The sequence below is a fragment of the Astyanax mexicanus genome, chromosome 20, assembly GCF_023375975.1.
Source record: "Astyanax mexicanus isolate ESR-SI-001 chromosome 20, AstMex3_surface, whole genome shotgun sequence".
Lineage (NCBI taxonomy): Eukaryota > Metazoa > Chordata > Actinopteri > Characiformes > Acestrorhamphidae > Astyanax > Astyanax mexicanus.
In genome coordinates this window covers 25,520,160-25,536,767 of record NC_064427.1, presented here as the reverse complement: position 1 = coordinate 25,536,767, position 16,608 = coordinate 25,520,160, and the positions used below count along the sequence as shown (strand labels likewise).

Below are 16,608 nucleotides of genomic sequence, written 5' to 3'. Positions count from 1 at the left end.
GTCTGCTTTGTGGAACGTGTCTGTAATTTGAAGCAGGCCGTCTGCAGCACTTCTGTCTGTCTGCAGTGAAAGTCCTATCAGTGGGGATTATAAGAGAGCGAACAGAGCGATGCTGGCAGGCTTATCAATGCAGTCACAAGCACTCGTCTCTGTGGACGGCCTAAAATAGAGCGGACATGCCTTTCCTAGTATAAGCGGTTTGAGAACGAAAACTGCAGATATGTCTTTGTTGGGTTTCTGTGTATTTTTTGTTGTGAATACACTGTGGGAGCTAATGGAATATGGTTTTATGTAAATACTGATGGCATGGTTTGTGTATTTCTGGCGTCTGCAACTTGAACCAGGACCCAAGACTTTAGAAATCCATAGAGAAATTAGTTGGACATGTTATTTATATGTTATGGTCACTCAGAGACAGCCATGTCCTAAAGTTGGATTAGAGCCAGGACCTTGCTGGTTTGATTTCCTGTACCTTGGGAAGCAAAGAAACACTTCTTTCTTTACTCCGAGGCCAAAAATCAGTAAAGAAAGTTGTTGCAACATACTATTGTAATGGTCACTCAGAGACAGCCATGACCTAAAATCTAACGTACAAGCTTTGGGCCAGAAGGTTGCTGGTTTGATTCCCTGCAATGGTGTAGAAGTGAATGTAACAGCCACTGACAGCCATGACCATTAACTTGGAATCAGAAGGTTTCTAGGTTGAGTCTCTGGACTTTTTTTATTTTGAGGCCAGAAATCAATTGAACAAAGAGAATGACATGCTATATAGAGTGGTCTTAAGCTTAGAGAAGGAGGCTTGGAACCAGAAGGTTGCTGATTTGATTCCAAGACTGGTGGGGAAGTGAGGGAAGAAACAGATATTAATAGTGGAAATAGTTGGGCATACAATATGTACCGATCAACCAGGGACAGATCTGGTTAGCAAAAAAGGTTAGCAAAGTAGATTTGGGAACAGAAGGTCATGGGTTTGATTCCCTGGACTGGTGGGGAAAGTGAAAGGGCTGTATTTTCTTTACTTTGAGGCCAAAAATCATTATAGAAGTAATTGAGTAAACTATATATAATGATTACTCAGGGATTGGCATGACTTATAGATTTAAAGAACTAAAGAATTGGACTTGGAACCAGAAGGTCATTGATTTAAGTCCCTAGATTGGTGTAAAAGTGAGAGAACAGTGATTCCTTTACTTTGTTGCCAGAAATCAATATATAAATAATTGAACCGTCTATCTAAAATAGTCATTCAGGAGTTGGCGTAACTTACAATATAGAGAATTGTAACCTTAAAATTAAAAGATTTTAAGAACCAGAAGGTCCGTAAAATCTTTTAATTTTCTTAAAATTTGACAGTCGTCTTATGTATGAATTCTACCAGTCAGGTATTAAGGAGTAGTAAAGCCACTCCAGTGAGTTTGCAGTGAAGTTTATCCAGCACTGGTTGCAGGCTGAGTGCAGCAGCACTAGCATTAGCATTAGCCGCCAACCACAGAGTTTGCTCTTTTGAAAACATACTCAGAGTCGGGTATATTTGAGTGTAGTGTGCGTTTGTTTCATGTTTAAACAAGCTACGTAGGACGAACTGATAGCTGATAGCACCCTGGCTTACCAGAACATTTCAGGTTCCTCAGTGTAGCAATACTGTGTGGCATTTACACCCCACTTGTGCTGCGATTAGCGACTAATGCTAATGCTGCTGCATCATGCCTTAGTGCTGGAGAAACTTCACTGAAAACTCACTCTTACCTCAGGGCAGAAATCTGTGTAGATCAACCAAACCAGAAAACAGACATTCACAGATACTTTGCCTTACAGTCTGAAAAATATGGTCAATTATCCTTTTGTATTAAACAAAAATGCGCAACGAATAAAATTTGATAATATTCAGTGATGTGACCACTGTAAACAGCTCTAATGACACTTTAAGACATGCTGAATATGTTAGCATGTAGTGTCGATATTTGCTTAGGCTGTGATAGATGTCTGTAGTTATGTAACACTTATGTAAAAGTCCATTGTGCCTACAAACAATAACCAGCTGTATTCACTGAAACTGTACACAGAGTACCAAGTGTCCTCAGAGAGGAACAGCAGCCGCAATGTCAGATCTTACAATACCCTGGAACTGAAGTTTCTGACATGTTGTTCATATTCAGAATTAACAAATGTTACCAGGAAATATCTGTAGAAGTCCAGCTCTAGCTATGATTCATCCAGAAGGAACCATCATCATCATCATCATCATCATCATTATGTTGTTAATGCAACATATTGCCATTTATTGCTCATTAACATTGCTATGTTGACCTTATCAACATTTTCATCATCTTTAACAGGGAAATAAGAGCGTGCTCTGGGCCTTTTCATACATAATTACAGCCAGCAAGAAACAGCCTAATTACAGTGAGCATGAAAACAGACTTAAAGCAAACCGTTTCAGGTAAACACTCACACACAGGGGCTGATTAGCTCTACACTGAAAAGCAGCATTAGTGGTTACTTCTTGAGGAGTTCCATATTTCGACTACCAGATGAAGGCCTGCGGTCCATTAGATCCATGTGGAGTGCATTTGGGCTGAATCTGAGAGAGAATAACAAATCTGGCCAGCATCCGTGCAGCATTCTATATAGAAGACTTTATAGAGATCACAAAGACATTCTCATTAAGGGCTTATAAACGCAAAGTACATTCTTATATACAGTATAAAAAATAATGACACACATGAAAGAGAAGAAGCAATTAAGACTGAAATGAGACTTATGTGTGTAAATTTAATGAAGAAATATGTCAGTAATTCAAATATTTAAACAATAGGATACACATTCTGTAGGTATATGTATGTAGGTACCCAGGTAGAGGTACCCTGTTGGGCTCCCATAGAGTGGATACAAGATGAGATACGGTTGAGCTTGGAGGCATACAGGTTATGTATGACATCCTGAGGCACATCTGTCCACAGATGTTCTAGCTGGTCCCCTAAACCTGTAGGTTGCCCAATCTGGATTGATGGATTGATGGATGGATTGATGGATGGATTGATGGATTGATGGATGGATTGATGGATTGATGGATTGATGGATTGATGGATGGATGGATGGATGGATTGATGGATTGATGGATGGATTGATGGATTGATGGATGGATTGATGAATTGATGGATTGATGGATTGATGGATGGATGGATTGATGGATGGATGGATGGATTGATGGATTGATGGATTGATGGATGGATTGATGGATTGATTGATGGATGGATGGATTGATTGATTGATGGATTGATGGATTGATTGATGGATGGATTGATTGATGGATGGATGGATGGATTGATGGATTGATGGATGGATTGATGGATGGATGGATGGATGGATGTTCCGTATATCATTGAAAATTACTTTGATGTAAGATGATGTAAGATCATCAGTAAATTTTACATTTTATTTGTAAACCAAGGGATCATAGTCTGGAAGAAGAGTGGAGAGACTCACAGTCCAAGCTGCTTGAGGTCTAGTGTGATGTTTTTACAATCACTGATGGTTTGGAGAGACATGGATTTCATTTTCCAGCAGGACTTGGCAAACTGCCCACACTGCCAAAAGTACCAATTGGTCTTATATAATATTCAAATGTTCTGAGACACTTTTTTTTTATTGGCTGTAAGCCATAATCATCAATTATCAACAATAAAAGAAATCTGTGCTTAAAATAGATCACTCTGTTTGTAATACATCACCTGTATATAATATATGAGTTTCACATTTTGAACTGAATTACTGAAACAAAGTAACTTTTCAATAATATAACATTTTTTGGAGATGCTATATATATATAAATATTTATATATACATATAAAAACAGATCCATATGTTAATTAAACATGCTAAATAATAACAATACTTTATACAGTATCGTAAGGCATAATATTGTGATACATCAATATATCTGTATATTTTCTTGGAACCGTAGCCTTAATCCTTTCAAGCCTTTCACCTTGACTGAACATGAATCAGCCAAAGATCTGCCATATGAAACATGACTGTAAGATGTCCTGCATGCCTCAAATGCTTCACATTGCAGCCAATCAGCACACTGAATAACAGTACTGTTCTGCTTTCTGTTCTTTATCTCAGAAATGAATATAAGCTTCCTGTTCCAGCACAGCGCTCAGCCCAGATGCGGCCTTCTTTTGATTTGATAAAAGCGATCACGTTCAGTAGAGAACATTCAAACTGTCGTCTGCAAAGCGAATTACTCTGAAGCCACATTCTAAAAATATTTGCATAGAAATATGAACGCGCACTGATGTGAGAGTGCAGCACTAAACAGCTTCATGTGCTCAGGAGCTATTTTTGAGGCTGAGTGTACTCCAGTGTCAGCGTGGGCTACACCCTGTTTTTGGAATATGTGGTATGGAGTGTGGTGTGATGTACTGTATTGGGACGGGGCCAAGTCTAGGTTTACAGGTACACTGTAATCTTGGATAAGTTGAATTTACTTAAACAATTTGAGGAAGCCTTAAAAAAGTTAAGTAATAGGAATGAAAACTTAAGTTAGCATAACTTAGAACATCAAGTTATTACAACTAAAAGAGAACTTGATTTATTTGTAAGGTAGCCCAGGGGGAATCACTACACACTGACGGTGAGTGTTAGTCAGAAACTGTTGGACACACCCAGTATGTAAATAGATTGTGACAGAAGCCAATGGAAAAGAAGCTGTTAATGGCAAAACAGACTAAACTCAGTTATTATAAGTTGGTTCAACTCAAAAATCGCAGTTTAAATGTTTATGTGTGCCCATAAATGTGTAACTAACTCAAAATAGTTGAGTATTGTTTAGTAACATACAATTTAATGCAAAACCGACTTAAACCATTTAAATTCAAACAACGTATGGGTTTACAGTGTATGAAGAGTGTTAGATGACATCTAACTAATTGAAGGTTGTTAATATTAATGATAATTCAATTAGAACCCCATTAACGCAAACTGCATAAAATTTTTTTGCATTGTTTGTACAGCAATAATAATTACTCAGGAATGCATCAATGCACCAACACGATTCAGTCAATCGTATTGTGACAAACAGGGAACCCTATTGTTTCTAAAAATAGCACTGACCTTACGCTGAACTGAAAAGTGTTTTTGAGAGAAATCTGTTGTGAAAAAACACCTAAAAAAAATAGGATTATCTTCATATTTCCAGGCTTTATTGCCATTTATCGCCATTTACTGTCTCAAAAAACCATAATCCATGTGTTTACTTTCACTCTGGGGTCACTCAGCACTCTGCTGGTATTGATTTATCAAATATGATGAGTAAATTAAAATAATAGCAAAAATGTAAAAATGCTAAGAAAATGCTTTTTTCAGCTAATAATATTTACAGAATAAACCCAGTAGTGTCCATAAAAAACTGAGCTCTGCAAGAGTCAGCACCCTTTTTCTTTTTTTTTCCTTTCTTTTTTTTTTTTTTTACAAAATATTTATTATTTTTAACTGTTTTGTACTTTTTTTCCGAACTTTTATTTACGTTTCAAATTTGGCATATTTGTAAAAAGTTTTTAATTTTGTGTGTATTGCAATAAAAACAGTAGTTATCTGATCATTTAGTCGAAGAAATCTTTATTACAATAGTTACTTTTATTATAAGCAGATGATAGAACATATCCAGTGTACTTAATCACATTCATTAAGTAGGAATATTGGCCATATTAGCCCTGAACAAATTACTCAAACTCTTAGTCTGCTATGACTGTGAAAGTCTTAGTAATCTGCATCCTAGAGATGAATATTAAGAAAACAAATAAATAAAACTTATTCTGTATAAGTAAGAAGCCATTTTATGAGCTATTATCAAAATCTTTATACTTATGACTAATATACACTCTAAATTATCTAAATATTACTGAAGAGAAAACTTTTGTGAAATCTGATTTGAAGTCTGTACATTCAAAAATAATTATAAATAATTATACAAAAATTATTCATCCTAAAAACTTGTTTTGGGTCACTTTTCGCAGGATTTCTCCTGCCCACATCACGCGTCTTTGTGTACTTACGTCACATGTTCAGAATCTAAAACAGAATACGGCTCAGTTTTACTGAACGTGAGCAGCTGGTGGAGCAATGGAGACTTCAGAAGGGGGAACTCATAGTAAAAACAAAGAAACGAAGGAGTGAAGTTTCTGACTGAGCTCTCTATCTCTCTCTCTCTCTCTCTCTCTCTCTCTCTGACTGGACATAACCTGGAATCGGATTCATCTGCTCTGAAAGGAGACCGCATCACACCCGCCCAGTTTAAAATGATTCTTCCGCATGCTCGGTACAATGGTGCAATTACCCATTCTCACCAGAGAGGGCCCTCAATACCAAAACTTACGAACATCAGCTTTAATCAAGCAGAAACATTTTTAACACTAATGAAATTGACCTTTAAAGTGAATACACTTGGAATATAAACAAATTTAGTGCTATTAAATGTTTTCGGATTTGTATAATGATTAAATTATAGAAATTTAGTTCATTAAAAGCTTGATTTTGGAGTTTCGAAGCTATTACTGGATCTGTTGCCATGAGAAAAGCAAAGTCTCCTCAGAATAAATTGAATTGAATACTTTTACTAGTCGTTTATGGAGTCACATGACGGGAGCAGGTGTTGACTGGTTAACTGCATGCGTATATAAGACGTCTATGACATTTACAAGCCGGCCTATGTGAAGACCCATATATGTTGTCACTTCCCTTTTTGAAACTTAGACTACAGTATGAATCTTATTTTATTTTATACAGCATGAAGGCAGTGTACTGTATCTTTATTTCAGTCAGTGTAATGAAAAAACTTTGCAATGCAAAATACCGTGCACATTTAAATCTAATAAAAACTGCATTTAAAACAACAATAATCAACAGTCCAGAGTCATTACATAAAGACTCTGCCCTTTCTTCTCTCGCTTGGCTTTCACACTTGGGGTTTCAGGTTGCTTTACGGTTAGACCCCAATTGCACGTCATGTGCTAATGGAAGACAGCCAGCCCAGACAGCTGGGCTTTGACTCCCAAAGAGCTCCACAGACTAGCTAAGCCCACCTGAGAGCAGAGGAGGTCCCGTGCCTCGACCCCACCCCCAACAAATATGCTGAACCTCATCCAAGCTGGCTAAGACAGCTGCTGCTAATTTTAGCTAGCTTGTAATGGCTGCCCAGCCCTTCATAGCCAAACTCAATGCTCACTCAGATAGTTTCAGATAGTTTCAATGGCGATTTCTGCATTTCAGGCCACATTCAACACATTTATTCCACTTTATAATGTTCAGTTGAGTAAGTATACCCTCTTCTTCTGCAGCTATACCTTTGTATTGTGTGCAGCATATGGGTTTGCATTGTCTTGCTGAAAAAAAAAATGCATGTGTGCCCCTTAAAAAAGACCTGGTCTTGAGATCTGGGCAGCGTACAATATTGTGGCTCCAATATCTCAATGTCATGTTTCTGCTACTCATTTTAGCTAGCTTGTAATGGCTGCCCAGCCATTCTTAGCCAAAGCTCAATGCTCAGTCGGATAGTTTCAGATAGTTTCAATGCAGATTTCTGCATTTCAGGCCTGTTTATAATGTTCAATCCAGTACCTGCACCCTCTTCTTCTGCAGCCATACCTTTGTATTGTGTGCAGCATGTGGGTTTGCATTGTCTTGCTGAAAAAAAAAATGCATGGATGTCCCTGGAAAAAGATCTGGTCTTGAGATCTGGGCAGCACACAATATTGTTGCTCCAATATTTTAATGTAATTTCATCATTGCAGCATTAATGCTGCATTACATGAGTTTAGTGACACAACCCCATACCATGACATCTCACGAACCTGGCTTTTGGACATCTGTAGATGCCAAGAATAAAGTCTGACTTCCCAGCTTGTGCCCAAGCACTCTTTCCAGTCTTTACTCCACCCAGATCTCTGCAATTAGCCAGCCGCTAGCTAGATTGCTTTTCATTTGGGTCTAGTCAGGGATGGAAAACCTCAGGATTGAGCTGGTTTGCTCAGACTGTGCCAATGTTCTGGCTGTAGTCTGTGAATTACTGCTAATGAAACTGAGGGCAAGGCTGTCTAGAAGCACCAACAAAGCTCAATTGTTCAAAAACAGCTAAACGTCTGGCTTTAGCGTTAGCAAAATGTGCTGATTACATGTTATAACAGTTGACAGGGCAGATAGCTTGACAACCACTTATCAGCCACTTAACCAATCGATCAGCTACACCATGTACACAATATTTCAGTGTTTTCCAACCAAGTGATGTAATACTCGTATAATTGGACAATAACATATTGCGCGCTAGCGATAAGCGCAGCATGCCCAGCATGTGTCAGCAGGCCTGCCGTGCCTCAAATACATTAATCCAGCAGACTGTAATCAGCACCAAATTAATTGCCACCAAAAATACAGCCTTGGGCTTGGTTGGATTTAGAAGCCTGACCACCGTCGGATCGCTTGCCGAAACTTCAAGCAGCCCACAGTTCCCTGCTCTTCTCGGGAGCATGGGAAAAGAAATAGGCCCAGATTAGGTTGGACTAAAACAGATGTTGGACAGCGTGAGGGAGAAGAACAAGACTGTGAAGAATATTTTCAGTCTGGATATGGTAATAACTGCTATCATGTCCCATGACTTTTGCCATTTCCCCATTGGGTCATCTGCACTGAACATGGGTGTGATTTCTGTTAGAGTTGCTTGTCTGTTTGTAAGGACTATGGTAGCCAGATGACCGTCAGTCACCATCATTACTAGTGAGAGACTGCTGTTCACTGTGGGTCGTAATATTAGCTTTCTATGACATATTCCAGGTAGAGAGACAGAGACATAAAGAGACAGACAGAGACATAATGAGACAGAGACAGACAAACAGAGACAAACAAAAACAGACAAAAACAGACAGACAGAGATACAGAGACAGACAAAAACAGACAAAGGCAGAAAGAGACAGACAGAGACACATGCAGACAGACAGACAGACAGAGACAGACCAAAATAGACACAGTCAGTCAGAGACAGACATACAGAGACAGATGTAGACAGACAGAGACAAACAAAAAGAGACAAACAGACAGAGACAGATAGAGACAGACAGAGAGAGATACAGAGACATATAGAGACAGACAGACAGAGACAGGCAGATAGAGACAGTCAGTGACAGATAGACAGACAGACAGACAAAAAGAGAAAGTCAGAGGCAAACAAAGACAGACAGAAAGACACAGACAGACAGACAGACAGACAAAAACTGACAAAGAAAGAAAGAGACAGACAGACAGACAGACAGAAACAGAAGACACAGAACAGGAACAGACAGATATTACAATATTGTAATTTAAATATAGATATTTATTTCTTGTGATTACAGTACATTATATTGCCCAGTCATAGGAATGTCCCATCCATCAGGCACTCATTATCACGCCTCGTTCAAACATGACAATTCGATAATTCACATTGCCTTGCCATGAGCATGTTGGCCAGTGTTTATAATATCACCTCACATCTTATACAGAAGGGGGTCGTTCTTAAACCATTCCACTAAAGTAACACTTGTCAAGCAGTGTACATAGTGTCATGCCATGACTTCTGGCATGGCTGTGCATACTTTTGGTAACTCAGGGAATGAGCATGGAATAAAGCTGTTTTATTGTTTAGTGGGTGTATAAACGTGTTGGCGTGGTATGTGCCTATTTCAGCCCTGCGTTAGGCTCCGCCCCTCTCTGTAGTAAAACTGCAGCCATGGCTACTCTGTATGATAACAGCATTGTTGGCTGGCACTGAGAAACCCGATATCAGCTACTCACCCATTCTAACAACACATGGAAATTTCTTAATAATTTATGATGGTTGATCAAGCAGAAGGCTGAGGGATATATTATAAAGACAGCATGCTTTGTGGTCTGTTGGATATGGCTGTAATTGCATTTTATTTTTATTTTTCCAACACCAAAGTAGTGAAGTAGGCAGAAAAAGAGAATGTTTCTCTGTTTAAATGAAGCAAATATGAGAATTAATACTGTTTAAACTGCTTGGATTTATCTGTTTGGCTGGAATCTGAATGCTTTAGAGCTACTCAGCCATGCTGCCACACACCATTAAAGGCTGTGTGTGGGATTTTAACGGGTTTCCAGTGAGTTGGCGTCAGAAGAGACAATGCAGTAAACATTTGCCAGCCTTTAAACCTTGCAGTTGCTGCCGGCCAAAAAACACAGGGCAGGGAAACATCCCTACAGTTTGGGCCTGAGCAAATACCACATTTTTTTAAGAGTTTTATAACAGATCAGATCTGGGTGATTTGGCAAAAAAAACTCCACTATGTATTGAACATTGTGAAAATGCAAAGAAGTAGTGCAATGATTTTATATAACACATTTAAAAAACATACAAAACATTAGTAAACATAAAGGTAAATTACCTGGAAAAATAGCAGATGAACAGTTTAATAAAAACATTCTATCATATTTCACTAGTTATATGAATTGTTATTTATAGGTTCTCTTTTGGGTCTAAATTTGTCTTTTTTAGATATATTTAAATGGTAATTAATTATAAAAAAATCTGATCAACTTGATCTGACCAAAGTAATGTAGTAACTTATTATAACCTATGTACTACTTAACTAGTTAACTCAACTTGCCTTAGTCAAATGTTCAGAGTGAACGTCCAGAGTGAGTTTTGCGATCTAAGACATAGTAGTGTGTAATATATTGCATTAACTCAACTTGACTTACAGTAAGTCAAATGTCCTAACTATATTTCAGTTCTGCATTTTGGTCAACAATACCTTCCAAATAATGTATTTAGTTGCCCCCTTAAACACATTAGAAAGTGATATGCAGCAAAAATTGATTATATGTTTTTTTTTTTTTTAGTTGCATTATTATAGAACTGTTGAAGTACATTCGTGACTAGAATAGCACTGCTAAAGTAAATCCATGACAAGAATAGCACTACTGAGGTAAATATATTAGAATAGCACTGCTGACGTAAATTCATGGCTAGAATAGCACTGCTGAAGCACATTCATAGTTAGAATAGCACTGGTGTGGTGACAATTCTTCTTTAAAATCTATTTTTTTATTTTGTCCAAATATTTTCTTTTCAGTGCATGCAATGATTTTTTTTGCTTAGTAATGCTTAGTAACATCCAGGCCCAGTGTTTTTTTTTAATAATAGCACTGCTGAAGTAAATCTATGACTAGAATAGCACTGCTGCTGTAGGTTTATGACTAGATTATCTCTGCTGAAGTATGTTACTAACTAGAAAGTACTGCTGAAGTAAATATATGACTAGAATAGCACTGTTGAAGTACATTCACGACTAGAACAGCACTGCTAAAGTAAATCCATGACAAGATAAGCACTGCTGAAGTACATTCATAATTGGAATAGCACTGCTGTGGTGATAATTGTAATTGACTTGATTGTAAAATCAAGTCAGACATTAATTTAGGCCATTTACAATTTATTCAAGAGTGAAAAAAGGTAAAATGTTTTATTTGATTTGATTATTTTATCCAAATATTTTCTTTTTAGTGCATCCCGAGCTGCTACAATAGCACAGCTCTCAGCTTCTCAGGGTTAATGAGCAGAAGTTCCAGGCAGAGGTTAGACTGCAGGCACGCTAATGACTACGGGATGACAACTGCTACACTAAAGGTTAAGTGAGGAGATGGATAGTGCTTGAGTGAGACAGAGGAAGTCTGAATAATTGAAGCTGGAGGGTGTCTGCCAGCAGTTCGGTAAATGAACTGAGAGCATTTGCTCAGCGTCCGTTCTCCTGCCCGAGCTCCCAGAGTTTACTCCACCGGAGAGGAGAGGAAGCTGTTCTCCAGCAGGCTGTTTGGTGAGAGTCAGCTCTAAAATATTTCCCTTACTTAAGCACGAGCGGCTACCAGTGAACTACAGTCACCAATCAAACGCTCCAAAACAGCTGTGGGCAGAACATCAACAGAGGCCCAGGAAATGACGTAGATAATCATCACAATGGGTTGCAGCGGTTTGGTCTGGTGACACAGTGCAACAGAGGTGAAATGACTGGCTATTATGTTGTAGCTGGAAGTCATATAGCTGTAATTTTAGGTCAGTGGATGTATGGACAATGCCTCTGTCAGCAGGCAGCTGAATTGAGTTAACACGACTTAATACAACTTACTTTAGTTCTGTAATTCACACAGATCACAGCAAACATCACTTTAGCCATTTCTGAGCCTGAGCTGCATTGGATCAGCTCTGGGTTGAATCTAGGCCAGATTCCAGTCCTGAAATATATAAGTTAGGACATCTGACTTACTGTAAGTCAAGTTGAGTTAATGCAAGATATTACACACTACTATATCTTAGATCGCAAAATCACTCTGGCCCTTTGCTCTGGATTGAATCTAGGCCTGATTCCAGCCCAAATAGAATAGAATAGAAATAGAATTGAATATGTTTATTTGTCATTATACCAAGTATAACAAAATTAAGGTATAATCCTCTCCTGTATCACAAACAATACAATTAAACTCAAATAAATTACCAAGAATCTGAATAAAGAAGAAACAGCAAAAACAAACAAGATGCAAAATAGTGACAGATTGTCCACTGCCCTATTCAACAATGAAATATTGGACTTATGTAGAAATGTAAAGAATATTGCACCATCCCAGGTTGTAGGAAAATATATATATATATATATATATATATATATATATATATATATATATATATATATATATATATAGTGTTATTCGTCATAAACTTACTTCAGCAATGATTTTTTTTAGTCATATATTTACTTCAGCAGTGCTAGTATAGTCACAAATGTACTTCAGTAGTGCTGTTCTAGTTATATACATACTCCAGCAGTGCAATTCTAGTCATATACACACTTTACCAGTGCTATTCTTATCAAGTATTGCTATACTAGTCATGAATTTCCTTCAGAAGTGCTATCGTATTCAGTAAATGCCCTTTATTTTGTATTTTTGAACAATGCCATAAAAGTTTATTTTGGGTCGAACACAACTATAATATCATCTAAAAAAGTTTAGAATCTGTACTTTTGACAGTACTGTCAACATCTGTACTTCCCTCCCAATTATTTCAGGTTATTATCAGCTACTAAAGGCCAAATCCAACATAAGGATTTTCTTTAGCCAACTAAGATGTTATATTACAGTATACAGCAATACACTCCCATACATATGCTTCTCCGAGGCCATGTCAACATTTCTGCCACCTCTGTTTGAGAAATGTACACCATAGAATGGCTAAGATGCCAGAGCCGCTGCCAGAACACTTCCCCATCTGTTGCTCCCCCTCCAATGTTCACTGAAGTCCTGTAGATGCTGCCAAAATTAGCCTCTCTCAGCTACGCTAGATTGCCACTGCTGGACTCTAGCTCATAGAGTGCATTTTTCAGAACGAGAAGAAACACAGCAGAGGTGCTTGCGCCTACTCAACAAACCCACCAGCTCTAGTTTGGCTTTGAATCCAGAAGAAACCTCGAAAAAAGATACAAACACATGGCTCCACCTGCAGAAGATGCCAGATTATCTGCAGTGTTTTCAAAAAAATATTATCATATGATTCCCTAAAATATTCAAAGGTGACTAACTCTAGGTTTCTTACATTTTCTCATGGGCATTTACAGCAAAAGTCCAGGAGAAACCTTCTAAAGAGACTAACCCATGGTTCTCTACCAAAGATATCAGATTAAGTCCAGAAGAAACATTAAAAGAGACTAACTCATGGTTCTACCTACAGTAGATATCAGATTATATTCACTCTTTTGATAGAAAAAGTCCAAGAGAAACCTTCTAAAGAGACTAACCCATGGTGCTCAACATTATCTCCACTGTATTCCCAACAAACATCCAGGAGAAACCTTCAAAGAAGACTAACCTATGGTTCTAGCTACAGTAGATGTCCGAATACCTCCATAAGAAACCTCGAAAAGAGACTAATCCATAGTTTTCAGCAGGAAATGTCAGATTATCTTGATCACATTCACAGCAAAAGTACAGGAGAAACCTTCAGAAGAGACAACCCGTGTATTTTTTCAAAAATATCTCCATCATACTCACAGTAAAAGTCCAGACAGAACCTCTAAAACAGATGAACCCATGTTTTTTTTTTTACATTATCTCCAGTGTCATCACACCAAATGTCCAAGGTTAACCTTCTAAAGAGACGAACCCATGGCTCTACCTACAGTAGATATGATATTAAGTCCAGAAGAAACCTTAAAAGAGACTAACTCATGGTTCTACCTACAGTAGTTGTCAGATTATATCCACTCTATTCCCAGAAAAAGTCCAAGAGAAACCTTCTAAAGAGACTAACCCATGGTGCTCAACATTATCTCCACTGTATTTCCAACAAACATCCAGGAGAAACCTTCAAAGAAGACTAACCTGTGGTTCTAGCTACAGTAGATGTCCGAATACCTCCATAAGAAACCTCGAAAAGAGACTAAAGCATAAATGTCAGATTATCTTGATCACATTCACAGCAAAAGTACAGGAGAAACCCGCAGAAGAGACTAACCTGTGGTTCTTTACAGAACATAACCACAGATACAGTAGACACAGTAGAAAATATTTCATCATACTCACAGTAAAAGTCCAGAAAGAACCTTGAAAACAGATGAACCAATGTTTTTTTTGTTGTTTTTACGTTATCTCCAGTGTCATCACCTTTAAAAGAGACCAACCCATGGTTCTGCCATACAGTAGATGTCAGATTATCTCTATACAAAACATCCAGAAGTGACTAGCCCATTGTTTTCTGCAAGAGATGTCAGATTATCTCTATTATCTCTATTATCTCTAGTAGAGTTCTCTAGTAGAACACCCCTATAAGAAACCACCAAAAGAGTCTGAAGCATATTTTTTTTTGCAGGAAATGTCAAATTATCTTGATCAAAACCACAACAAAAGTCCAAAAGAAAGCTTCAGAGGAGACTAACCTGTGGTTCTCTACAGTAGTTGTCAAAATATCTCCATAGACTAAACCATGGTTCTACCTACAGTAGATGTCAGATTATCTCCATAAAAAACATCCAAAAGTAACTAACCCATCGTTTTTTGCAGGAAATGTTAGTGTTAATCTTTATTATATTTACAGCAAAAGTCCAGGAGAAACCTTCAAAAGAGATGAACCCATGGTGATCTGCAGTAGACAATAGTCAGATTATCACCAGTGTATTCACAACAGAAAAAAATCCAAGAACTTTCAGATGAAACTAACTTATTTTACTACAGTTTTCTACAGTAGACAGCAAATAATCTTCAGTATACTCATAGAAAAACTTGATCTGCTCTATCCAGAAGATGTCAGTTCTTCTCCAGTATATTCCCAGCAGCAGTCCAACAGAAAGCTATAGTTGAGTTTAATTCATGATCAGATCTTTGCCAGGGTCTTCAGAGCAGTGTGTTTTTAACAGAAGAGCAAAAGAAAACTTACCGCCAAAGCTTGAAGCCTCTCTTTGTGAAGTTCGGCCTCGGCCATCCTGGAAAAACAAAGGTAGACGTCTCAGATACAGCGTCCCGGTACACCGTCCCAGTACACTGTCCCAGCGAGTGTGTAAGAGTGTGTGTGAGGGTGAGGGCAGTAGGTTAGGTACTGATGGAGGCGCACACACACACACACTCCCTCACTCAATCACACACCGCTCCAATCCAGTAAGACTGACTGTGTGCTGAGGGCAAGTTCTTCTCATTCACTGGCCATGTGCCTGCCAGACTGCCTCTCTCTCTCTCTCTCTCTCTCTCTCTCTCTTTCTCTCTTTCTCTCCTCCCACCTCCCTCCCTCGCAGTCACAGGCCATGTATGTGCAGCAGCAGAAGCAGCTGGGAGGAGGGAAGCACAGAGAGAGAGAGAAAGAGAGAGAGAGAGAAAGAGAGAGGGAGAAAGTGAGAGAGAGAGGAAGAGACTCCCGACGTTTCACACAGAGCTGCTAGGAGACAGGAAGATCTGTCACTAAGGAGGAGGGAAAGGATAACACACCAACCAACCAACACACCTAGAGACAGATAAAGAGAGAGAGAGAGAGAGAGAGAGAGAGCAAAAGAAAGAGAAAGAGAGATATAAAACAGGAAAGAGGTATAAAGCATATTTCTAAATTCTGTGATAATAAAGGAAGCTGTGCAGGCTTTTATCATTCTTCGGGCTCTATCGTACATCCTGCGCAAGGAGCGTCAAGATGCTTATTGCTATCTTACACCCCGTCAACAGCCCATTTTCATATGTTCACGCCACGACAATAGATTAACGGTTGGAGTTGGAATATATCTCCAGTCAGAGCTCACCTGCCTCTTAAAGGAATGGCAAGTGACACACTGATTGATTTAGTTCACGTTACGCCCAATACACACCCATTATTAAAGGAAAACATGATTAAAGGTGTAAAATTGACTTTGGGTGTAGTAAAACATGATAAAGAGTACAAATCTTTGTTGAATAGCACACCTCCGCTCTCCCACAGCTTTCTGAGATCCAGTAATATTTTACAGTTTGTCCAAACATGTTTTAGATTTTTTGATATGGGGCATATTTGCCCCTGGAGATAAATTGTTTTTTACACTGTTGTCCATGCTCAAA

The 16,608-nt window shown here is 38.3% G+C and overlaps 1 protein-coding gene across 3 annotated transcripts in view; it reads right to left on the bottom strand.

Annotated features, from left to right (window-relative positions):
• The window catches only part of LOC103046694 (A-kinase anchor protein 2), a 164,199-nt gene extending 148,449 nt beyond the window's left edge, over window positions 1-15,750 (bottom strand). The window contains exon 1 of one of the 3 annotated variants that reach the window (XM_049468468.1): window positions 15,473-15,750. In XM_049468468.1, coding sequence (XP_049324425.1) covers window positions 15,473-15,517 — 45 coding nt within the window. In that variant the 5' untranslated portion in view covers window positions 15,518-15,750. The remainder of the gene's footprint in view (window positions 1-15,472) is intronic. The other 2 variants (XM_049468469.1, XM_049468470.1) reach the window with 2 other exon arrangements.
• Window positions 15,751-16,608: the final 858 nt, after the last annotated feature.